Here is a 24887-nt window from a genome sequence, read left to right on the forward strand (position 1 = left end):
GAGATTATTAGGATGCCAATAGGTGTTTACTTCTCTTAGTCATAGCAATGACTCATGAGCAATATAATTTTTCTATTAATTCCCTGTTGTACACAGTTTTCCATTTACCTGTCACTGTCACGTTGTGAGTGGTTCATAACATTTTCTATTGTATGACTCAGTAGAACAAAAGACAATAGGACAAAAATCTGTTTCTGCCATTTGCATCTGGTTTTTTGTTTTGATTTGGGTTTTTTTGTTGTTGTTGGATTTTTTGTTTGTCTTTTTGGGGGGTGGTTTGTTGGGTTTTTTTGTTTGTTTGTTTGTTGGGTTTTTTATTGTTTTGTTTTGTTTAGTTGCAGTTAAAATTACTTCTATTCCTTTAGTTTAAAGGAAGACCAGCAAAGATGATGTATCCAGTTTGATTTAAAGTCCTCTGTAGCAAAAGTGTATCCTACACTTAATAAGTTAAAACATACTTTGGTGTTACTTGATGTCCTAGCTTTTATCACTTAACCATCACTATATGAAAGGCTATTGTGATAATCCTTTGGAATTCTGCAACAAATGTCCTTTATCCACATAATTTCCTCCTTTAAAAGCAAACACTGCTTTGTTGGGTTTTTTCAAAGTAATTCAGTATTGTGGTGTACAGATCCTCTTTGGCCTAGGAAAAGCATTTATGATAAAGACACAAACCATATTATCATAAATGTATATAAAATTCAAACCACAAATTGGATCTATCAGGATGAATGCCTTCAGCTTAGAGATGGAATTTTTTTAAAACTTTGTAAATTTTTGATCTTTCATGGGACTGAAAGTTAATTTAGATTGCAAGAGAAGTCAAATTTGTTACTAGATAAGAACTCACTATTGGGATGGACTAATGAAATAAAATATTAGCAGATTTTTAATGGTATGGATATATAAAATGTTCCATTGCACTTATATGATCCAAATTCAGGTTATTCTCTGCAACTGAAAATCAATTATTGGCTTTCAGAAGAGCTCCCTTCCACTAATATTTTGTAACAGCATAACACCATAAAATATTAAATGCTGGAGTTATATATCTAACATAAGAACAGAATGTTTGTTAAAAAACATATACTGGTTTATGTTTCCCCATTTTTAAGAAAAATAATAATTTGGGTGAAGTGATAGATATCTTGCTGGAATATTGGAGATAACTATTGATCCCACTGAAAATGCAAAAGACCTTACCTTAATGTATGGATGCCTCTGGGTATCAAACCCAGAAACACAAGTTCTGTGCTTCAGACCTGTTCACAGCAGGTCATCTGCTTATGGATTTGGGCATTGAATAACTAACTCCTATTCTCAGTCAGTGGCCTTTCCACACAAAAATGAGTCAGTGCTGTGCTACTCTGCTACTTAAAAAACATAATATAACAAAATTAGTATGTTACTGTCCTGTTGTAAATTTCTAAAGGGCATAATTTTAAATTCCAAAGTTATTGAAATGACATATTACTTAAAATTTAATGTTTGAGTTTTGATGTCCTACAGAAAAGCCCAATAAGGAATGCGCTAATAAAATAAAATATTCACAATAAAACCTTTATTAAACAGGACTTTGGGATGCTTCTTCTTATGGCCTTTACTGTACAGAAAAGCTGAGACTGCAGACTGCAGAAAGGCAGGCAGAGCTCTGGCTACTGACAGTAATGTATAGTAGGATATAGGGAAAAATAAAAGAGTATCTTTTAATAGACTACAAAAATGAAAAAAAAAAAAACCTCAGCTGCGAGCTTTTGGGGCTCTGATGCTTTTTCTTTGACTTGGTTTGTACACTCTAGAGTATGAGACAGCACTGTAGAACCCAGTGTTCATGTTTGACAGCCACAAACCCACATGCTTTTTCTAGCAAGCTGTAACAACAATTTACTAATCATCGTTATACTCAATCCCAGAAAAAACTGGGCCTGGAAGTCATGCCTGTTGCAACTTAAGCAGATTTTCCTTCCTTGGCTGTTACCCAGAAACTACAGTTTGGACACACCTCTAAACTTGTGCTGGGAGACTGATGTAGGCAAAGCTGAGCGAAAGGAATTGGAAACTTGGGTGTCCAGAGGGTCTATTCAGAAACAGAAGAGGGCTGTTTATTTTGAAATACCCAAAAACTTTTCCAGGTCTTATTTTCCAAACTGTCTTGGTTGGTCTTAGACATTGTTTCCCCAAGTAAATCTACCAATTCATATGAAGCCACTTGCCCAAATGACACTTCATCTGTTTGTAAGACACTCAGCTGAATTTTCATAGTTTATACCCTACACTGATTTTGGAACATGCACAAACTGATGTTGATACTGGGACTGCATTTCCTTGGAGCATCTGGTTAGCCTCTGGAAGGAGAACATGAGTGTGTGTGTGCTAATGGGCACAGGTTTGCCTGAGTCTTTGTGAGGAGGTGTTACCTGTGTGTTCTGTGTCAGCTTGGGGCACAGTCCAAAGAGCTGAGCCTGGATCTGTGTTTGTTTTGGAAAGGGAAGAATTTCTCATCAGATGATGATGGCAGAAATAGGTCACCCAGGGCGAGGCTGGATCAGCTGAAAGGTGACGAAAGACCCCGGTTCCTTGTCAGTACAGGTGCTGCTACATTTGTTTGTTGTGAGTGACCAGTGATTTTCAACAGGTTCATCCTAAAAGGGAGGTACGTTCTCTGCACTCCCAGACTGTGCAGTGACTGGAGGAGTTTGGCCTAGGCTTGTAGAAAGGCTTACGGTTACAAAGCTCAGACTAAACCACTCTGTTTACAGCTTTCTTAGCACAGCTCTTGCTGTTGTTCTCTGCCTGCTGGAAGGTGGATGGTCAGGGAGGCATTCCTCAGGGATTGATTCACAGCCTTGCATGGAGCATGGGGGGCAAGCAGATTTTTTTCTCGAGAAAAGTCTTGACAACATCGTTGTTTTGATTTCAGACATGGCTTTCACAGTTTATTTTTTTCCTGTCCTCTGGCATTCTCCTCGTTTGGATGTGATGTCAGGTCATCTCCTCGCACAGCTGGGACTTCCTTCCTCCTCAGAGCACCCTGGAAGGCAGCACTGCCACATCCTGGCGGGGAAAGTCCTTTTTTCCTCTCAGTGTTCCCTAAATTTTTGAAATTTCAGGTTCCCTGAGTACGAGGGGTTAGGCAAGAGCTCCATAGCTTAGGCCTGGCTCTCAGAGGTGCAAAAATAATCTCAAGCTGCAGCAGGAGAGGTTTAGGTTACACATTTGGAAGAATTTCTTCATAAAAAGGGTGATTAGATACTGCGCAGGGAGGTTGGTAGAGTCACCGTCCCTGGAGACGTTAAGACAAGACTGGTCACTTGGTGCCATGGTCCAGCTGACACGATGGTGTTCGGTCGCAGGTTGTACGCGATGACCTTAGGGGTCTTTCTCGACATAATGGATTCTGTGATTCTGTTACAAGACAGTGTAAACCACTGGGAAAAATTTTGGAAAGGCGGCGTTATCCCGCGGCGGCCCTGGGTAGGGCTGCCGAGCAGGGCAGGGCGGAGCACGGCGCGGCTCCCGCGGCGCCCTGAGGGGCGGCGGGGCTGAGGGCGGCGGCCGCGCGCCCCCTCAGGCTGCCCGCGCGGCGCGTGTCTCCAGGCGGGGCGTGGAGCGGGAGCCAATCCAGAGGCGCCGCCGGCACAGGGGTGGGCGGGGCCGAGGTTCCGCGCGCCAATCAGACGACGGGGAGAGGAGAGGGGCGGAGCTCGGGGCGGGCGCGGGGCGTGGCCCGGGGCGTGGCGTAGGCAAACACGGCGGCGGGGGGCGCGCGCCGTGCGGCCATGGCGGCGTCTCCTGCGGAGGTGCTCGGGCTGCCGGGCGAGGAGGTGAGCGAGGCCCCGGGCCGCCCCCCGCGCCCCCCGCTGCTCTCTCCACGGAGCCGGGCGGCGGCTTCCCCGCGGGGCTGAACCCCCTGCGGTGGGCGGGTATTCCCTGCGGACCTGCTGCGGCGTGGAGCGGGGCGGGGGAGCGGGGTGAGGCGATGCGGGGGGCTCCGGCGGGGTCGGCGCCCCGGTGCCGGCTGCCCCGCGCCCCGGCCCGCCGTGAGGTGGCGGCTGCCGTGGCGTCTAGCGCCGGCATTCCTGTCTTCTCCCGCTGGAAGCTGTGGAGCCTCCTCTATGGACGGAGGGATCCGCGTGCGCTCGCAACTTCCTCGTGCCGGAGAGGAGCGGGATTTCTTCTCCCCCCGCGCTCTTCCCGGTACCGAAGAATCGCGTCTTTGTTCCGGGCTTTGTCGCGGGCAGTGCGACAGGAGCGGTGCGCGGATTAGAGCGGGACAAAAGGTAGAGCGGTGCCCGAGCGATGGGGCTCACCCCGGCGTTGCCATCAGCGCAGCGTGAAAACCTGTCTGCGTGTCAGTGTTCTCTGCAGTCAGCCCGTGCTGACCGAGAGTGACTCCTGCGCTGGCCTCTGGCCGCGGGTCGTAGTTCCTGAGCACGTGGATCTTTTGGAGGGTGGCTGGGGCTGGTGTACCTGCTGCTGGGTGTAAGCGGCAGCCGGGCGGGGGTGGATGCTGCGTATAACCGAGGCTTGTGCGTGGGGTGGAATATTGTGGAACAGTTAACTTTATCGAGAAGAAGGAAAGTCAGGTTTTGTTTTGTTTTGTTGTTTTTTTTTAATTGTAGATACAGGAAGGCTGAAAGCAGTATCTCTGAAAGCTGTTTGGTGACCTGTGTGAAATGTCAGTAATGTTGTCTTTGAGCCAACAGGATATTTTACCAAGATTGTCTTTGATCAGCTCTTTTTTGTGTTCAGGCAGTGATGAGCTCTGTGTCAGTGCGTACTTGTTGCATCCATAATAGGAATTCAGTTTGTTTAAGCTCTAAAACACTGTTCCTTTTCTTGTTAGCATAACTCTCTCTCTCAAGTTGTGCTTTATTTATGGAGAAGTAACTAAAAAGCTATTGAATGACTTTTTTTCTTCATATTTGAATTACATAGGATTTCTAATACAAAATTAGCACTCCATACTGCAGGGGTTGCATAACACTTCCTATTGCAAGATCCTGTTTTCATTTGCTAGTAACTTTCTGAGGCTATGTACTGTACTAAAAGATTCCATGCCTTAGGCTCTCTATTTTAACATTGTTAAGCTTTGTTCAGTTTAGCTGCTTTGTAGCCTCCATTGCTATGGTGAAAATATTTTGAAATCTGCCTAAAAATTAACAATTCTGATCTTTCCTCAATCTTTTTGAGCATAAATATATTCCTTTGGAACTGGGGAAAAGGGGAAAAAGCATGTAGAAAATCCATTAAAACTAACTTCTTCTGTAATTCAAAAGCTTAGCTGAACTTTTTCAAGTGACATGTGAAAAGTCAGACTTTAATATTCAGAGAGTACATACTGATTTGTGTGCAAAAAAACTTGCTCAGTTATCTCCATAGTTTGCATGTGAGATTCTACATGCACAAATGACAAAACAAATGATCTTAGGGTTACAAGAAAACTGCTCTGCTTGCTGCTCTTGCCTAGGATACAAGAATGGAAAGTAGAGTTCTCCCTCCTTGGATGGTCTTTTTCTGTCTTCACAGAGTTTAAATCTGGAAGATTGTGTACACAGAAGCACAAGAAAAACATGGTCAGAAACCCAATTCATATTGAAAGTATCATCAAGGACTTTTCTGTTGTCCCCCCACATTGTTTTGCAGTCTTGTCATAGTTGGTCTGCACACTGCTGCTTTCCCAGGGCTGCTCTGGGGCCTGTTCTGCAAGATGGATTTGCTTTGGGTGTAAATCAGAATTGTCTAATGAAAGAAAGCAATGTTATCTGCCAAACCTCTTGTTGCAGCTTTTGGATATGATCCTATGGTAAATATAATAATTATAAATGAATTGCTATTAAGGAAGGCAGGTGAGGAGAATTGGTGTAGTTATTGAGGCAATTGAATGTATTAGTGTGGATTACATCACAACTCAAGTTTGGCATTTATGACAGATTTCTTTGTTATTGGTGTATTAATCACTTGGACTCAATAAAGGATTGCTAATATGATATTGCTGACAGAAAAAGGAGCTGGGATAAAAAAGAATGTGTAATTGAGGTTATTGTGTATACAGTGGGTTTGTGTATATGCTGTGTGTAGGTATCTGAGTTGCAGTGCCTGAATCTGTCAGGTGCAGTTGTCCTTAATTTCTCTGGCTCAGTTTTTCTTTTGTAAAACTATCCTGTCACCCACAGGACTTATGGCTTAGTTGAATATTGAAATAATGAGCACTGGTAAGGCCAGTGTGAAAAAAACAATAGTTCTGTATTCAGAGCAAGGTCTTGGCAGTAGAAAAGTAGATCTCAAACGGTATGGAAATAAGAACAACATGTTGCTTTTTATCATCCTGATAACTTTTTTTAAAGGGGAAAGGAATGTGATAAAATGTACTTCCTTCTTCGCAGCAGGTCGGGCTGCTCTCCCAGCGCTCTTTGCTGCGGGTTCCTCGGAGCCACCGGCGGGGAGCGGGAGCGTTCCCTGCGAGCCCTGCCCGCTGCTGCCCCGCTGGGCTGCATCCTCCCTGCACACCCGCAGGAGCACACTGACACTGCTGCTCTTTGTCACGGCAGGGTTTTGGGACAGGGGCTTTCTCATACAAAACTTTCAAGTTGTTAAGATTTGGATTTCTGGAGATTAATCACTCTGATCAAGCATTTCCTAATCAAGCATTGTCACTTCCATTTACTGTATTTTTGTGACAATTGACTGCAGTACTAAATACAGTATTTTCTAACAGTCATTGTGGAATGCTCTTTCAAAGACTGAAGGAAGAATTGTTGATATCTTAGCTAATGCATTGTTATTTCTTTGATTACAGGAGGAATTAATTTTTTTTCAATGGTTTGCTGTGTTAAAAATACAATTTTTAGAGAGTTGTCCAGTATCTGTTTCTGTTTTCTATTATAATACCTGCTTGCACTGTAGGGCTTTGGAATGGCATTCAGTAAAAAACCACTGAGTGTCTATGTCTTTCATAGTTTAATGTACAGATGTCTGTGTATCGGAGTTCCTGCACTCCCAGCCTGAATTGAAGACTTCTTATTTTGTTTAGCTCTTTTTGTGTTTCCCAGATAACATTCTAAGTTAGATAGGGTTTTAGATCTTTTGTATCTATTATGTGGGGTTGCTTTCAGGGATGAAACTAGAAATGGGATCTCCTCACAGGCAAAAATACACTTCCTACATGCAAGTATTTGCCATTTCAGCTTGTTCATTCCCTTGAGAACTGTCCTGTGTAGAACAAGGATTCTTGTTTAGTGCAGGTTGCCTAAGATTTCTCAAAGGCATATGGTATTTCATTCTGGAAAGCTTTAGATATATTATTATGTTCCTTTCGGCTCTGCTGCTGGAGTAGGTTGTTTGTGGTTATTTAGGTTGTACCTGGTGAACTGAATGTCTAGATACATGGTTTGTCTTCTCAGCTTCTGCACACCTTGCCCCACAACTCTTCCCGTATTGCTGTCTTTTGAAGGTGATGCTGATGAGTAGAAACATTTCAGACATGACTTCAGAGACTGGCATGGACTAATCTTTTGGATTGCCTCTGACAAAGCCAGTAGTGTTGTTTGGCTCCTTTGTGCCTGAGCTGGAGCAGCCCAGTGCTTCAGTTCCTGTTCCAAGCCTGTGGTCTCCCCAGTGCCTCTGTACGAGGTGTTTGCTATATGTGACTGTTCATATACAGGCACTCAGACAGAAAAATTCATGTCTCTGGGCTTTAGAAAGGCTCTCAATTTTTTCTAGGCTGTGAAGGACTTTACCATTGCAAGGCATGCCTAGAATCCCACATATCTGGATTGGTTGAGACTCTTGTAGAAACAGTGAAGCTTGCTGGCCTGTAGTCTTGAGAGGTTTCCTGATTTTGTTTGGAATTTGCTTGCGTTTTTTTTTAACAGCAGTGTAATTTGTGTAGGTCTGGTGGTTTCCAGAAGCTATTTTATGTCCCTCTGTTTGTTTTGTGTTGTTTTTTTAAAGCCTTTCCTTTACACAGAACTAAGAAACACTGAGTGGGACTGTTGTGGATACTGGGTTGCACATAGTGAAAAATTGTTTGGTGATTGCTTGAGGGGCTTTGGATTTTTAAAATTTTGTTGGCAAATTGGTAACTCCATTAGTGGGCTTCTGTGGTCTTGAATCTCTTCCTTAATTTGTAGTCAAATGCAGCTGTTAAATACAATCTGTAGTAAGAGCCAGCATTTCTTGATGGATGAGACTTTTGTATTTATGTGCACAAAATGCTCACATGATACAATTACATTTTTCTAGTGAATTACTAGGAAGGGGAGGAAGTTAATGACTTTCATTATGTTTAAAATATCAATTAATGTAGTTTTGTAATAGGAATCTTTGGGAATCTAAAACTTTGTTTTGAAATAATTTCTTAGAAAATGGTTGTTCTGTTGGTCACTGTAGAGTGTTCTCTGGGTTGTGAAGCAATGGTCAAATGGGAAAGTCTCCTTCCCATTTTCCATCTCCTGGTGAAATGAAGTTTCAGTGCCTAAAAGGACTTGCTATCATTTGGATGTCACCTAATGTCACCTGCCTCTCTTGAGAGGTCTGATTATTGCAGGAAGTACTTTTTTCCAGCTAAGGTTCCCCATTCTTTGGGAAATGCTTTCTTTGAAGTGAGTACTGTATGCAGACATGATGTGAATCTTCAGAAAGCTTTAATGTATAGTTCCTGATATTGCCAGAACCTTTAAAGCTGATGCTGCTGTACTGTTTTATTGTTGGAATAAGCTTTGGTGCTCTTATCTTGGCTTCTCAGTGGTAGTTGATTCTTGACCTATCTAACAGGAACAAAGAATAACAGGATGTTATTGCCTGGAGGAATTGTTTACTACCAAGTGTTCTCTGTTAGACTACTCAGTCATTTGTATATTGGCTTCCTCAAAAAAAAGCTATCTAGTAGTCCAGCAGATGCTACCATTTTATGTTTTACTTTAAATTAACCATCCTGGCTTTGGCTATAGTCATCAAGATGTCGCCATTTCTTGATCTGTGCCTTTTTTCTTACCCTTTCTTCCTGCTTGTATTTTTCTTCTGTCCTCTGCTCTTTCTTGGACTTCTATCACTAAGGTAGGATTCATTCTCCCAGTTGTCTTTGGTGTTATTTTCCTACCATGTGAATTTGGAAAGGATGGGAGTGAGAATGAACAGTTTGTTAATGCCTGTCCTTTGTAATTATTGGCTGCAATGACTGTAAGCCAGGCAAGACCATTCCAGTCTCAAGGTTGTGAACAAGTTTTAAACTGCTTATAAGGATGAAATTTCTGTCCAAGCACTGTTTTTGTGTCCAAAATGAATAGTTCAAGAATGTCTCATCTTAATGTATATTCATTGAACATAGGTAGTTTCTTAGTGACTTTTGTGGAATGAAACTGTCTTCGTCTGCAAATGCCACTTTGTTAGTTTGACACTTGCTTTGCTACTCTGAGAACACATTTTACAACTATTTTAATGCATAAATAAAAAGGATTTCTGTTTTATTATTTGTTCAAAGAATGACAAGCTAGAAAGCATTGCCTTTAAATCTTTAAGTTACTGATTGTCAACATACTGGCTCAGAAACCTATTTCATCCCTTGTTACACAGTATCTGCTAGTAAATAGATTGTTAGAGATGGTGAAAGTGGTGTGGTTTAGTAGTTCCAGCTATTTTGACTAGCATCTTGAACATGTACTTTAGAATATACTAATATGATTAACAATAAAGTAATGATAAAACCTGGAAGTTGATAATAAGATAACTATCTTGCTGACTCAGCTTGGAAAAGGATGTTTTGTCTCACTTAATCAGACCAGGACGTTTGAATAGTTTAGTCTCTGTAATATGTCTTAACCTTATTCCCCTACCCCTTAGTTTTGAAATGCTATATAAACCCTAAAAACAACTTAAGCCTGAATTTGTTTGGAGCAACCTAACTGATACAGACTGTGTGCAGGCACTCCCTGACAGAATTAGTAATTTTAACAATATTTCTTCTATTTCCATTCACTGTGTTTACCTGATTCGTGTTGTGTTACATTCTCAGAGGGAATAGCTTAACAGTTCAGTTTTGACATTATTGTATTCTTTTTGTTTGTTTTTTTGCCTCCAGCCTCTGGAATGGCTGGCAGTCAGAAGTTGTCAAAAGAAGCTGAACGTCCTTGTTCCATCTGTACAAACAATCCCTGTGCAAGCCTGTGCCCAGAGCTGCTGCCTTTGATGGGCTGTTGTGTGCTTGTCTGTGGTACAGAGCAGCTGGGCACTAAACCTGGACAACTCCCCCTGTGTGCAAAGCAGCAGAGGATGCTCAGTTTCTTTAGCTGTACAGACAGAATAAATTCAGATTCATTCAGGTTAATGTCAGGACTGCAGAAGGTTGGGTAGACGTTTATATCCAGGGAGAGACTCTTGAGGAGATAAATTGGGCTGAGAGAGCAGTCTCTTAGATAAACTGCAGTGGTGCTAGGCATTGCTGGTGTGTTCCTGTTTACTGGCTAGGTGTCCCCTCCTCTGCCGCCAGAACCACTTGAAGCATGGCAGTGGTGTAAAAGAGTAGCAAGGCAAGCCTGAGAGTGTCTGTAGTGAATATGGAGGAGTAAAAGGTACAGGCTGCTGCCTGTGTATTTTCTGGACTACAAAAACACTCCTCTTGCAGCTGCCGCCTGTGGATCTGCAGGAGTTGCTGATCCACAGTTTAGTGTATGTGGCTATGAAGGAGGCAAATAAGGATCTCCTGAGCAAAGGTGAATGAAGAGGATGAGGTTCAAAAATTGCCTTTCAAACCATGAAATTTTGATTTTGAATCTGTTCCTGGTGGGTGTCAGAATCAAGTATCCAATGCTTTGTCTCCGCGCAGAGCTTGCATGGCGTAATTTTTGTCTGCATTAGATGAGCTTCAAAAGGTCCTGGAGCTTTTTGGCTGTTCACTGCTTTGTGGGATCAGTGTGTTTGTGGCAGCTTTTTTGAGCTGTGGCAGCAGTGGCTCAGTAATTCTGCCATCAGTGGGTGAGGAGGAGAGGTCGCAGCTGCCCGGTGTCCTGAGGGCAGCTCTGCCTCTTCAGGATGTGCAGGGTCACGGCACCGTGGCCCCTTCCAGTGTCAGGCCCTTCTGCCAGTGTTTGGATCAAGCTGTCTGAATTTCCCCTGATGTTCGTGGCACACTGGCCTGACCAGAGAATAGGGAGCCTTGTATGTTGTGATTACATATTGCCCTTGCATGTTAGCGTGGGTTTTTTCCCTGGAGTTTCTGGTTGCCATAGCTTGGGAAAGGAAGAAGTGCACCCTTGAGTGTCACCTATCAGCTTGAAAATAACAAAAAGGGGTGGGCTGGCTTTTGGCAGTGAGAGTGGTTAGTTGAAAAAGTGAAAGTGAAAATGGAGACCTTTTGGGAAGCTTGTTGTGAACAATTCAGGAATTTTTTAAACTGTTTCTGTTAATTTAGAAAGGTATTTCTAAGGGGCATACCTTTTCATACCTTCATGGTGGTTTGGTTAGTTGTTCTGCTCGGCTAACTAAAATGCTGTAGCTGTCCTAGTTTGGCACTGACCCCAAATAAATAACCTTTCTTTCAGCAAGGCATGTTTAAATCAACCTTCAGCACGCCAGCATTGGGTTTGTGGCTTCTAGTTTCCTGAGGCTATGTGCAAAGCAATTTGTTTTTCTGTAAAATAGCTTTCATATCTCTATTATGATACAAGTAAACAAACCATGTGATTAAGCCAACTTTAAAATCTCAGGAGCATGGATCCTATTCTGGGATCTCCCCTGTGTGGGCTACATTGATGTAGTATTAAGCCTGACTCTGGGATGCCTGTGCCCAAAAACATCTAATTGTCTTTGCTTTTCTCATGCTTGAATAATGGAGCAAATCTCGTGGTCTAAGCAACTGCATGCAGAGACAAGAATACCTATTTGTCTTTTAGGGCTCTGTGTCCCACATCAGCCTTGGCTCTCAGTGTTTTTCTGAGAAGGAAGAGGTGGGGTTGTTTGTCAAGATGACTTCTGTCAGGTGGGTCCCATGGGCTGTGACTGAGGACCATCCTCCTGTTGGAAGGGGGGTCAGTGCAGAGGTGCTCAGGCAGAGGGGAAATGCACATGGGACTCTTGAGTCATCGCAGAAACTCACTCATGTTGAATGTCACTGAAGCCAAGGAATTGGTAGAAGATAAATTGGACATTTTTTTAGAATGTAAGATGGGTGGGCATGTTAGGATATTTGTTATATATAAAAATGTTAAGAAATAGCTCTTCTTAATTTGATGCCAACATAGTTTTTTACTTATGTTTTCTTAAATCTGGTCAGTTCTGTTGTTGTCATAAAACACATGATAATGTTATGTACCTTAAAAACCTGGTCATGACTAAGGATTTTGGAAGCTTAGACCACTTTCAAGTGGTCAGTGCTGGGAGGGGTTGTCTGTTGGTCTTCCTTTTTTGAACTCTTAGAGTTACTAGTAGGAGACAATTTCCTTTGAGGTGAAGGCTGAAGACAGACTTGTGACTTGGCTGGAACGGACTTGTTTTGTCAGTGGGTGGACATTGTAGATGTTCATCTCAGTTCCCAGGCCATCACCTCTAACTGTAGAGAGTGGGAGAAACTTGCATACGTTTTTATTATTTTCTTTTTATTTAGTGGTCTGTTCTCAGTTTTATATTTTTAGCCAGTAGTTCCTGCCTATTAGGATGCAGTTCTCTCCATTAGCTTTAAGAACCATTCCAGTTGGGGTTGGTTAGGGAGTCTAGCCCTGTGGTTATATAGAAGACCAATGATCAAGCATTCCTAGTGCTTGCTAGGAGTCTTCTGTAGAAAGCACTTCCAATAGTATGTGGAATTCAGGAAAGCCCCGGGGGGAGCATCTGCTGCTTCACCATTGCTCTTGTATCTGTTTAATTCCTTAACCTAGATTGGATCAGCTTTCCTCACAAGTGTCTCTGGCTCACCATCTCCTACAAACAGCCCTTCATCTGGAAATCTTTTTGCTTTCCAGAGAAACAATAATCATTTGTCTTCCTTCTCTGATACAGTCACAGCTGTTGGGAATTTTTTTTTGCCCCTCTTGAATTCAGTTCGTTATCAGATGAGCCATGTAGGACTGTGCAGCTGTATTAATTAACAGAAGAAGTGCAATTACTTATGTCACTCCTGTGAAGCTAATTTGTATAATGTGTAATTAAAGTATTTTTTTGTTTCTTAAAAAACTCATGCCTTGCTGGCAGGTCATATCAGTAATCCTGATATTTTAAGTATGACCTCTCTGTGCTGTTTACTAAAAATAGATGGAAGATTTTTTTGTTCTTACATTTCTTTTCAGAGTTTTACTGCTTTATTAATCCATTTTGATAAATTTGATATCCTTTTCCTTCTTCCCAGGAAATAAATGTTGTCAGAGTCTATTTCCCTCCCTCTGATGCATGCCAAGATACCATTAGGTGAAAACTTTTGTGGTCCATGCAGATTTGTCTGAGTGTTACTGATAGAGCTATTTCTGTCAGACAAAGTAACTGCATCATTCAGTCTGTAGTTTTCAGTGTGAATTCAAAATTATGCCCATCATTTCTTTTAGCTTTATTAATTGAAAATAGACCTGAAAAAGAAATCGGAATGTATCTTGACTATGTTACTTTGTTTTTAAGGAGAACACAAGAATTGTCCGGGTGAAGGTTATAGCTGGAATTGGCCTGGCCAAGAAGGATATCTTAGGAGCCAGGTAAGAATATGTTGTTAATGTATTAAGGGACAGCTGCTTCTTTATTTTCCTTCTATAGCTCTTTAGTTCTCAGTAAAGTCTTCTGTGCCTCTTGAAAAAAAATAATTCAAACTCCTTCAACTGGCAACTTTATAAAACTATAAAAGACTATATAAACATGAAGATATCTGCTTTCATGTCCAAGAGTGACTTGGACAGATCTTAAGTCTTGGCAAAACAAAGTAGAGGAATGTTTTATTCTCTGCATGATAAAGTAGCTCTGCCATGGAGGATAGATCCATGTCTGTGTTTCACTTCAGGTAGGCTGCAGCTAAAATAACTACAGTTAAAATAACTAGAGTTAAGTTGTAGTCAGAGTTCTCATCTGTGCTTGAAAACTTGGAATGACCACAGTACAAAACACTGGTGGCTATAAGACTGGCTCAGCTCAAATTATGTGCACTGGCTTAAAATTTAGCAAAGGAATGATCTGATGTGTGTTGGTAATTGAAATGGTTTTAGGGTCGTGTAGAATTGACAAGTGGCAGAATGAATTTTGTGCTAAAGCCACTTTTGCTTCTGGCCTTTGTACAAAAGGTCTAGAAAAGTATTGATGGGTTAGTACAAGTTCTGCTGTCAGCTGCTTTGGCATATGTACAGGAATGTTGTTATTTTAGCACAAAATTGCTGTGTGTGACATCAGTTTAGCAATAGAAAAAATTATCTTGTGAAATTTGTATTTTCCCTAAAGCTAGACAGTCTCCCTTAAATTTTTGTTCATGTACAATTAATTTTTTTTGCTTCCAGCAAAAATAGATCAGCTTTTCTCATCATAACTAAAATATGTGAAAACCATATGCTCTTTTACTGTATGGCAAACAGTCTTGGGTCACCTTTTGTTACTACTCTGAGCAATTGAGTGTTTTGGTTGTTCATGAAAAGTAGATATTCGTATAATATGCTGGGTTTAGTACCACAGGAAAGGAAAAGGCAGTAGGACATTTTAAGCAGGAATATTGACATTTTCATTATCAGAAAAATTCAGGTTAAACTCAAATTCTGTCAAAATGATAGAACATTTAGTAAAATTGTTGCATGTTTGAGGAAGTACCTCAAATTCCAGGTGTTCTAAAGTGTTGAGATACTTAATACTTCAAGATTTTTCAGTCACAACTGATTTTTTTCATGCTTGTCTTGTTGAAATGTGAGATGATTTATTGAATCTGTTCTCCTGAAATAACTGTGAAAGAAAACAGAGAGTCAAATTGTACTGGTACACAGAATGGCATAGCTAATATGATCATTATCACTACTAGTGTTTATATTAGTTTTATCTCTAAAACTGTGCAGGAAAGGATTGTAATTACAAATGTCTGTGGTATTTATAAAAGTAATTGTAACCCCCTGGTTACATAACTGCTATTAATTTAAGCCTTTCAAAACTTGACTGCTGATAATGGTGACCAAGAAGCTCATAGAGCAGCATACTACTTGTTTGGTTTTTTCCCTACCAGTGACCCATATGTGAAAGTGACATTGTATGATCCAGTGAATGGAGCCCTTACCAGTGTTCAGACAAAAACTATTAGAAAGGTTAGTCATCTTATCTCTGTGGGTGTGGTGGGGTTTGTTTGGGGTTTCTGGTATTGTGTTGGGTTTTTTTTTAAAAACAGACTCCAGAGGAAAAGTTAAAGCTGAAGGAAATACGAGAATTCATGTCTTTGAATGAATGGACCTGTGGAAAGGAGTGTTCAATGGTCTGCTCAGTTTCTCTGTTTATGGCATTATTGTGGTATTTTCTCTTCCAAAATTTTATTGAAAGGTAGAGGGGAAACTGAGGAATATAAGGTAAGTATTGATTGAAAACTATGTCATTAATGAGGTACTGGATTGTTCGGATTGTTCTGAGAACTTTAATGATATTAGAATCTTTCTTGTACAACTTTTTATCTTTTTATGTTAAAAACAAAACCCAGTTTGTTCTGTTTAAACATCATATTGCACCACCTGAGTTGATACTATGATACTACTTGTTTTTCTAGAATTCATGCAAGAAAAAGTCAGTACTGCTAACTCAGTTTAACTAAAAATGAAGAACTGTATACGTGAGAGGGAAAGCACTCTTCCAAGTTGTTCTTGGATAGTGGCTCTGATTTATGACATCACTCATGCATTTTTCCTTCCATGTTGATAATTGTTACATTAAACTCTCTTTGTGGCTAAACTATCTGTAGTATTTTTTTAAATATCACAGTCCAAAGATGAGCTTAGCTGAGTGAGTTATGCTTTGTTTGGCCCATCTGTGCCTGGTCTGTGTAGTTTATGTTGCTTAGAGATTTGGCATTTGGTAAGAGCTTGCATGTAAGTAATGTGGGTGTTGAACTGAGAGGAAGGCAGTGATTATTACTGAAGGGACATACTCTAAATTAACTGTTTTCAAGTGTCTCATGCACTTTCTCTGCATCCATGGCATAGCCAATAGCTCACAACACCTGCATAAATTGTCTCCATTCTGCACTGCATTAAACAGTACAAGACTCCTTTGACTTTTACCAGCAAAATCAAGGTTAAAGGTACTTTTTTCTTAAGTCGATTCTTACATGGAATAAAATGTGTAGTACATCAAAAATTATGTATGTTCGTACAGAATTATCAATATAGCTAATGTTCTCTTCTTTTTTTTTTTTGTTCCTTTGCACATAGTCCTTAAACCCAAAATGGAATGAAGAACTCTTATTTAGAGTAAGTGATTTTGTTTGTAGCCTTATTACATGTTGGATATATTACACATTGGGAAAAACTACTCACTACTCTCCCCACTTCAGAACTCTTCCCTAATTCAGAAATAACTCTATAATTAATGTTTTGAAAGGCTCACAAACTGCTTTCCTTAGAAATACATTTGTTAACTCTGGGACAAATGTCAAATTTTCAAGTCTTGGCATTGCCTTCTTTATTCTGTGAATGTTTATTTAGAAAAGGTTTGGGATAGTAGTACTAGTTATGTCTTATTGGTTCTAGTAGAATTGCTAGAAGGAAATGGTATTTCTTTCCTCCTGCATAAACACACTTTTGCTGAAGACGAGTGCTGGAATTCAGTACATATGTTAATTATCACTGTACTTCTTTTTTGTAGGTTAATCCTCAGAAACACAGACTCCTTTTTGAAGTATTTGATGAAAACCGTTTGGTAGGTCTTTTTGTGTTAATTTTGCAGTGTATTAAAGACTTGAATGAAAGCAAGTCCATCACTATTCAATGTGGATAAAAAGCCCACTCCAAACAACCTTAATTTCTATAATGAAACCTAAAGCTAAAGGCAGACCTGATTATTATCTGACATTACCACACTCCTGAAGCTCTGAAGCAGTTACATTATTACTGTAAACTTAAAATGTGCTTTAACTCATGAAAGCATCTTTCTTTCATAGTGCTGTTCACATGACAGGACCAAATTCTTTGCTGATATTGAAAGCTCTGCATTGGATGTTTATTTTTCTCTACAAACAAAGCAGTATTGAGATGTGGTGTGAGAAGCTTCTTCAGTGTGTGAGGAGTAGCATGACAGAAAGCATACATAGATTTTCTTTGGAAAGCTCAAGAAGTGAACAATGGATTGTAACCTTGTAGATAGGTGTCACTCTGAATAGCAGGTCACTGGTGAGATAAGGCTAGCTTGTGCTTCTATCTCAGTGCAATCAAAATTCCTCCTCTGACCCAAGCTGTTATTTTGTGTCCAGATGTCTGATTACCTGTATTTGTTTGTGTGTTTCATTATAAGTGAGTAAGCTTGTAGCAGTACAGTCATGACACTGGCATCCATTTCACTGCCGTTCCTTGTCACTGAAATAAATACCTTTCCCTTCTGCAGGAGTTTGGAACTAATGGGAGGGATTGAGTGCTCTTGCAGGCCAAGCACAGTTACATTCCAAATAAAGGATCTCTTTGTGCTTTGTGCTTGAGTAGTGTGTTTGCCATGAAAAACATTTTTTCCTAAAATGCATATATTCAGTAAACCATTGTGTCTTCTGTGAAGGTGCTGCTCTTCTGAGGTTGGGAAGAGTGAAAATATGTGTAAATAGAAGAACAAACTGCCTAGAATAATGAGATTTAAGAAGGAGGAGGCTTGTCTCTTCATTATAGATGTTACACAGTCCCCAGGCCATTTACACTTAACTGGTGATATTACCTGTACCAAGTATTCAAAATATGATGTCTCTTTGATTTATTTAAAAGCAGTGTTAAAGACACTTGTCCCTCCATGGGAGGTTAAATGTGATTTTTCAGAATGCTCAGATTTTCATCTGCATATAGTATTATGGGCTGGAGCATATCCCTCACGTCACTCTGTCCATTGCATGTCTCCTTAGAGCATTGCTGCCACCACCTGGAAGCCACGAGGCACGGTTAGAAAGTAGGGTTCTTCATTTTCTGGGGGAGAAGGCCAGTGTTTCCTTTGTGTTTTCCAACAGAACTCCTTCACATTCTTTCTCTGATCTAAATATGTAAGTTGTTTGATCTGTTTGCTTATGGAACCAGTTAAACATTTTGTGGGTATCAGCTGGTGAATGGAACAGCCCATCTCCTGATTTCTCTTCAGCTTGCTCTCAGAAGCTGTTTTTATCCCAGATGTCTTGGGTTGTTTTAAGTAACACAAGTTGTTTCCTTAGCTATGATTGTTATTTAGTGTTGACAAGCTCCCCCACTTCTGTTAATTCATCCTCACATGTCAAAAATCATAGGGGCCTTGCTAAGTAGCCATGATCAAAAGGTGTTTCATCTTCTGTTATTTTAGTATTTTATTCTGTTATTTTCAGTGTTCTTTCATCTACCTATTAGATGACTGTTTAAATGTGAGCAATCTGGTAAAACTGAAATATTCTTATTTGTGTCCTCCCAATGGTTAATTTTCTCTTTACAAAATTTTCTCTCAAGTGCTTTTATTTCCTTTAACTTTTAGGGATAAATGGAAGCCAGAAATACATGCTTGTTTTTAAGAAATGTTGTGTTCTTGAATACCAGCCTCAAAACTTTCTTCAGAGTTTAAGTAAAATTTCAGGTCTTGCTGCATTGATTATATTGCCAGTAGTCAGCATTTTGAAATCTGCTTGTAATAGCTTAAAAACTTTTCAAAAATCACTTGTCTTGGATTTGGTAAAGGAGTGCTAAATCTAGTTTGTTCTTCTGACTTGCAAACCCTTGGTACAATAAAGGGCTTGAGCAGTTTGCAGAGTCTTTAATTATGGTTGTCTTCTAAAACACACTAGAAAAATGTCAAGAACTCTGAGATCACTTAGGAGATGAATCAGTGAAGAGACCATGCCTCTTGCTATCTGTCTTATACCTTGCCACAGTTTAAGTATATTGCAAACTAAGTGCCTAAATCTCTTATTGAAACTGAAGAAATCAATGATATTAAGCTTTGAATGGAACTATTGGTACATTTAAAAAATACTAACTTTTAGTTTATTTTTATGCCAACTCTAATTCAGCAACATTGAATTTAACACTTTAAAAGCCATTTTATATTGCCTGAGAAAGCTGTAGTTGGCTGGCTATATCTATACAGGTGTAGCTAAGGAAGAGGGACATGTCAAGAAATTTTGTTGGAATCTTAAGCCTTGAGTTACCAAATTATGTCAGTTTGTTTTCTTAGGATTTCTTTAGTAAAATTGAACAAATCATTTCAGATCATCCACTGGGGTAGAAAGTAAGGCTTTTACTAAAAGAAACCAGCACCTCTAATGGTTGCACTTCACATCACACCAACGTGTTACAAACTGTGCCACTAATATATTTGTTCTTGGGGAGGGAAGAAGCCTTAAGAAATGTATTTTTCACTTTTTGCTCACATATCTTAGGGTCGCTTGCTGATGCTTTTGGTTTGGTTGGTTTTATGGGTATTTTTTACTGTATTGCTTGAAGTACAAATGTGACTTTTTGTAACTGACCAAATGAATCTTTCATGGTATTTTCCTTTCCTCTTCTCTCCCCATCTCAGTCCCCACCAACATATAACTTTAGAAGAAGTCCTGTTGGTTATAATGAAATAAATTAAGTGTTGTATTTGTTGGCTTTTTATGAATAAGCTAGTATTCATTTATTGCTGCATTCTAATAATGGAATTCAGGTAATGGAGGTTAAGTAAGCCCTGGAGTATAATTAGAAAACAAATTTGTTGCTTGCAAACAAGGTACTGTGAATTTGATTCTTGGCTCTTTTTTTGGGAAGGAGGCATAAATGTTAATTTTACTGCCTTCTAGCTTAAAATACAGTAAAGGTTAAATAAATATGAAGCAGAAAAAACTCCTGGTAGTATGACCTATAAAAGTATAAATGGCCTAGTGTTCTCTTCTGCTTGTACTCTTTCAGCAGCTCTAAGTAATTTCATGTTAAAGCAGTAACATTCACTACTGCATCATATATGGCTTATGTATTCAAAAATACATTCTTAGCCAAATGTTGGTGTTTTTCAAAACAAAACCCACAACAGAAATCCCACTTAACAGCAAGATTCAAGATTGTCTTTTATCAAAAGTCCCACTAGGTGCCAGCAAAGGACCTCTACAGACAATATGAGCCAGTGAAACATTTTGTAGGAATTCTCAATCTCTTTACTCTTGGAAGAATTGACAGTGTATTAACTTCTTGACATGCTGACTATTTTGTTTTAAAAAATGAAAACTAAAAAAACCAATTAGTTATGATACCGTGAGGCAGTTTGTATAGAATGACACAGAATAGCTTTCTTCTGTAATTCTGTTTGGTAATGCCTTTGCTCTGTGTATGCTTTAGTTCAGTGTTCTAAAGTCTGTGTAGCTGGTCACATATCTGCAAATCACATTGAACTGTAATGAATGTGTCCTTACTCTGGGCTTCCAGCAAATAAGATGAGGTAGTTTGATTTGTAAGAATAATTTTGTTTCTTTCTACCTTTAACAGCTGTAGTTAGAAAAGGTCAAACTAGAAATAAAAACAAATGCCAAGTTATTAACCAGCAAAACTTTTTTTGGCTCCTTTTCAGTTGCACCTCATTTAAAATTATGAATTAATCAGCACAGAGAGTTCCACTATGTGCAAATCTTTAGAAAGTGTGATTGCTTAGCAGCATGTGGATTGCAAGATAATGCCAGATTGCTTTCAAGTTTTATTTAAATAGTGCAGAAAAACATTTTCTTAAGGGAGAGGAGGCTTATTTCACTAGTTTGTGCATAATTCAGACCTCAGCAGTTTGCTAGCATGGTTACTATTTGGAAATTCAATCCTGGACTTGATACTCAATTATATGGGACTTCATTCCTACCAACTTCCTGTAATTCTAAACCTAAGGGTAAAAATATTAGTAGTCATACGCTGCTGAGGAAAGTACGGACACATTGACTCAGCTCGTGCAGCCGCAGCAGGCGTTGCTGTTTGGAAGTTCTGGAAGCCTATTATAGCATTCATTTATGCAAATTCCAGAAGGTGTAATTGAAACAAGGTCAGTAGTGTTTGTCAGTGTGTCGCAGCTGAGGTCCTTGGAACATAAGTGCTTTTTAAATGAAGGCTTTCTGACTGCAAGCAATCAACGACAGTCCAGAAACTGCAGTTCAAGGAATGGCTGACTTATTTCGAGAGGTACTTTCTTTTAAAATGCTAGTATCTTGTAGAAATTAGGACAAAGACTGCAACTTTTATGGGCTTTTACTGTTGCAATGTACCAGCTCTGGGTTCTGTGCAGCTGCCTGTAGCCTTTCTGCTGAAGGATCTTTGTGGGTTTCATTTGCTAACATGCGTGGAAATGAGAACAAATGGCACGACGGTTAAGATTGCATTTTGCTACCCAAAGAAGCAACACAGACCCATTATCAGAAACCTCTGAAGATTTTTTGGATAGTAATAATTGTGTGTACTTCAAAAAATCACAGACTTCTGCACCTAGCTTCACACAAGTGAAACTGATTCCTAGACAAGCTGCTTATGCACCTGTAGTGCAACAAGTAATTAATCAAGAGAAAAGCACAGCTATTTCTTCACTGCAAATAAAAAAGAGCAGTTCACTGCACATTTCCTTGCAGTCTAGGAAGCAGAGTGGATGTTCTAGGTTTGGTGATGCCGTGGCTGCTGGTGAAGACACTTCATTCATTGGTATTGGTAGTGAAGGGAGCTGCGGCGCTGGAGCTGTGTCTGACCATCGAGCTAATGACAGCCTTCTGAGCAGTGCTGCCCTGGGCAGGGGCAGCCTCAGCAGCATTGCAGCAAGTGACAGTGGCTCGTTCAGCAGTGCTGGCAGTGACTACGGATCATGTGCAAGTACCACAAGTGATGGAGGTTCATATGCTAACAGTATCATCAGTGACAGTGGCAGTGGCACTCTTTGGACAAGTGACAGTACTTTCTGTAGTAGTGTTGCACATGGTGACTCTTCATATAGAAGCACTGGAAACAAATGTAATCCCTCCAGGAGCAACTCCTCTCAGGAAACACTGTACAGAAGTAATACTACTTTTGACCAAGATGCTTTGTCAGTGAGGAAGAAAACTAAAATTCCATTGCGACGTTGTTCATCACTGGTTATTTTTCCTAGGAGTCCTTCCAGTACTCCTCCAGCTTCTCCAGTAAGCTCAGGTCAGCTACCACACAGAGGCACCTATCAAACATCTCATAAATTAATTATTTCTCCTAGTGAGCTGGCACAAAAAGAAGATCAGACTGTTTCCAAGGGATTCCTTTCAACAGCAGTCAATGGACTTAGACTGTCTAAAACAGTTTGCTCTTCTGGTGAGGTCAGAGACATCCGACCGCTTTATTTGAATGCATCATTACAGGACAAAAGTCAGATTTTGAGTGGTCCTCAGCAGGCAACTTGTGAAGAAGTACCTGATGGCTTCTCACGTGTTTCAGTTCATCTTACACAAAGAGCATTTGCATCAAGCAGTGAAATGGTTAATGGCTCTTGCAGTCCGGATTTAAATCTGAACTCTGGTACAAAATACCCTCATTTAAAACTGGAACGTAGCACATCTGCATGTCTGCCCTCAAAAATGGATCCAGAATATCAGATTAATATGAATGAACTAGGCAGACCGAATGCACAGATGAGCAAAACCCCCCATATTTTGCAAAGAAGTGTTTCCTTGGAAGGATCACGTCAAAAAGTTTCTTGCTGCTTATCCAGCCTTAAATACAAGTGTCATAGTGCAAGGACGTCTCAGTTGCACATTCAGTTCAAAGCTGGGAATGAAGGAAAAACAGCTGGTGTTAGGAAAAGATATGGAACCTCTAAAAGGGAAATGTCTAGCACTTTGTGGAGGCCCCAGAAGGTGAGTGTTGTGGTTTATAGAAAAATGTGATGGTATCTTAGAGTTGAAATTTAGCTGGAAAGTAGTAAAAGCTTGCAACCAAGGTTTAAGCGCAGTGATTTCAGAGTTTCCTAATGGTGTCAAATTGTCACCATTAGGAAGTTAATTTTTTAATTATCTGTAACATTTGGGTTTTAGATTAGTTCCTTAGAATATGGGGCATACAGTAACATAGGTGAATAGGTGTTGCTGTGAAATAAGTGTATTTAATAGATTTTAGACAATAGTTTGATGTTTACATGAGCTCAGAGGGATTTTCTCTTCTGGTTATTGAGGCATGGGAGTCATTTAAACTTCAGATTAAGTGTTGTAGTTATAAACACTTAACTTTTCAGTAAATTAATAGTAGTTACTGAAGTTGTTTGCATGTGAAATGGGTAAAAATGAGTGATCTTTTAGTTTTATTTCAGATAGGCTTTATTTTACAGCACAGTTTGTTGTATGTAGAATTAAAGATAAGTCGTATTTGAGCAGAGAAACTGTAAATACCATTTGTTTCTGTATACACCCTGAACCACAGGAATTTGAGTTTCCTCTCGCTCTTTTTTTCCTCCTTCCAACTACTATTTCAGCCTGAACAGTACTGAGTAACTTAATACCTCTTCCAACAGCATTGCTGTTCAGATTATAGTACTTGGGTTCTAGAAGGCTTATATTAAATATATATATTTTTTGTAATGAAATTCATGTCCAGCTAAACTGCAGAGGTGTCTACTCTTATTAACTCTTAAGACAGTTAGTAAAGCATAGGCCACATGGAAGGTAGATTTTAAGCCTTGTTTAGATAACATTGTGAGGACTTAAATTATCTGAATATTTTTAGTTAAGAATGCTGATAAAAGTGCAACAATTAATGGTTACTGAAATTGTTTTAAAAACTCATTCTCGTTGGTTTGACACTACTAGTATGCAACTAATATATTTATTTAAGCAAAGGGCTTTTTGCCAAAGACCCTACAGTTATGACAATCCCTGTCTAAACTAGTAAGACACCTTGGAGGGTGTTAGCCTGGAATTTTCAGTCTTTTGTTGCTCTTGGAGCAGTGCCTGATGATTCCACACGTTTTGACTTCTTTAGTGCATTTTGCTTAGACTTTAAAGAAAAATGCTCTTTCCTTCTTTGGAAACTGTGATTTCTGCTTAAGATTTTATGCTTAAGATTCTTTATAAAATTCACAGTGGAACACAGATAATCATTAGATATATATGTATATATTGTTTGGTGATTCTTCCCAAAATCTCACTGTAAAGTGAGGGGTAGAATCCACAATAAGCACAAACAGATTAGATCCAGACTAATTAAAATGTGTCAGTTATTTTGAAAGTATATTGTGAAAAAAATGTTGAGTCATGGACTTCAATTACATTTCCCATCAACTAGCACTGCTGGTCTCAGTTTAATGGCAGCTGATATGAAAGTCTGTATTTTAATCCAAGTTCAGGATTGGACTGTTAGCTGACATTTCCAGCAAACCTCCTAGGACACTGGACTGGCAGTAGTTTGTTTCAGTTCCCAGAAGCAGTGTTTAGAATGGATTGACACAAATATCAGGTACAGAAAATTTTTGGTCCTCAAATGGCTATTTTCAGTTTTTATGTAAAACCAGTATATAGGCAAATAGTCTATAAAACATCAAAAAATGTAAAAGCTTCTTCCACGAAACAGAAACCATAGCTGACTTCACAGCAGTTCAGTAATTCACTGGAATAAAGTAGATAAATACCATTGTATTTGTTATTAGTCTTTGTGACCAATACAACAGATTCTATGGCAATCATTTAATTACATAGTCCAGTTAATTATCATGGTGTATTGTGACTCATTTAAAAATAAACAACTCCCAAAATATTTCTCTTGACTCCAGTTAGTCTGGCCTAGTATATTGATATG

The 24887-nt window shown here is 39.6% G+C and overlaps 1 protein-coding gene across 4 annotated transcripts in view; it reads left to right on the forward strand.

Moving 5' to 3' along the window:
- The first annotated feature begins 3728 nt into the window (after positions 1 to 3728).
- NEDD4 (NEDD4 E3 ubiquitin protein ligase) overlaps positions 3729 to 24887 on the forward strand; it is a 49268-nt gene continuing 28109 nt past the window's right edge. The window contains exons 1-5 of one of the 4 annotated variants that reach the window (XM_039723230.1): positions 3729 to 3827; positions 13603 to 13676; positions 15170 to 15248; positions 16359 to 16397; positions 16792 to 16845. In XM_039723230.1, the coding sequence (XP_039579164.1) occupies positions 3783 to 3827; positions 13603 to 13676; positions 15170 to 15248; positions 16359 to 16397; positions 16792 to 16845 (291 nt within the window). In that variant the 5' untranslated portion in view covers positions 3729 to 3782. Of the gene's footprint in view, positions 3828 to 3966; positions 4284 to 13602; positions 13677 to 15169; positions 15249 to 16358; positions 16398 to 16791; positions 16846 to 21030; positions 22958 to 24887 lie in introns of those variants that run through there. The other 3 variants (XM_039723229.1, XM_039723231.1, XM_039723228.1) reach the window with 3 other exon arrangements.

The sequence above is a fragment of the Passer montanus genome, unplaced genomic scaffold, assembly GCF_014805655.1.
Source record: "Passer montanus isolate IOZ18808 unplaced genomic scaffold, ASM1480565v1 scaffold5, whole genome shotgun sequence".
Taxonomy (NCBI): domain Eukaryota; kingdom Metazoa; phylum Chordata; class Aves; order Passeriformes; family Passeridae; genus Passer; species Passer montanus.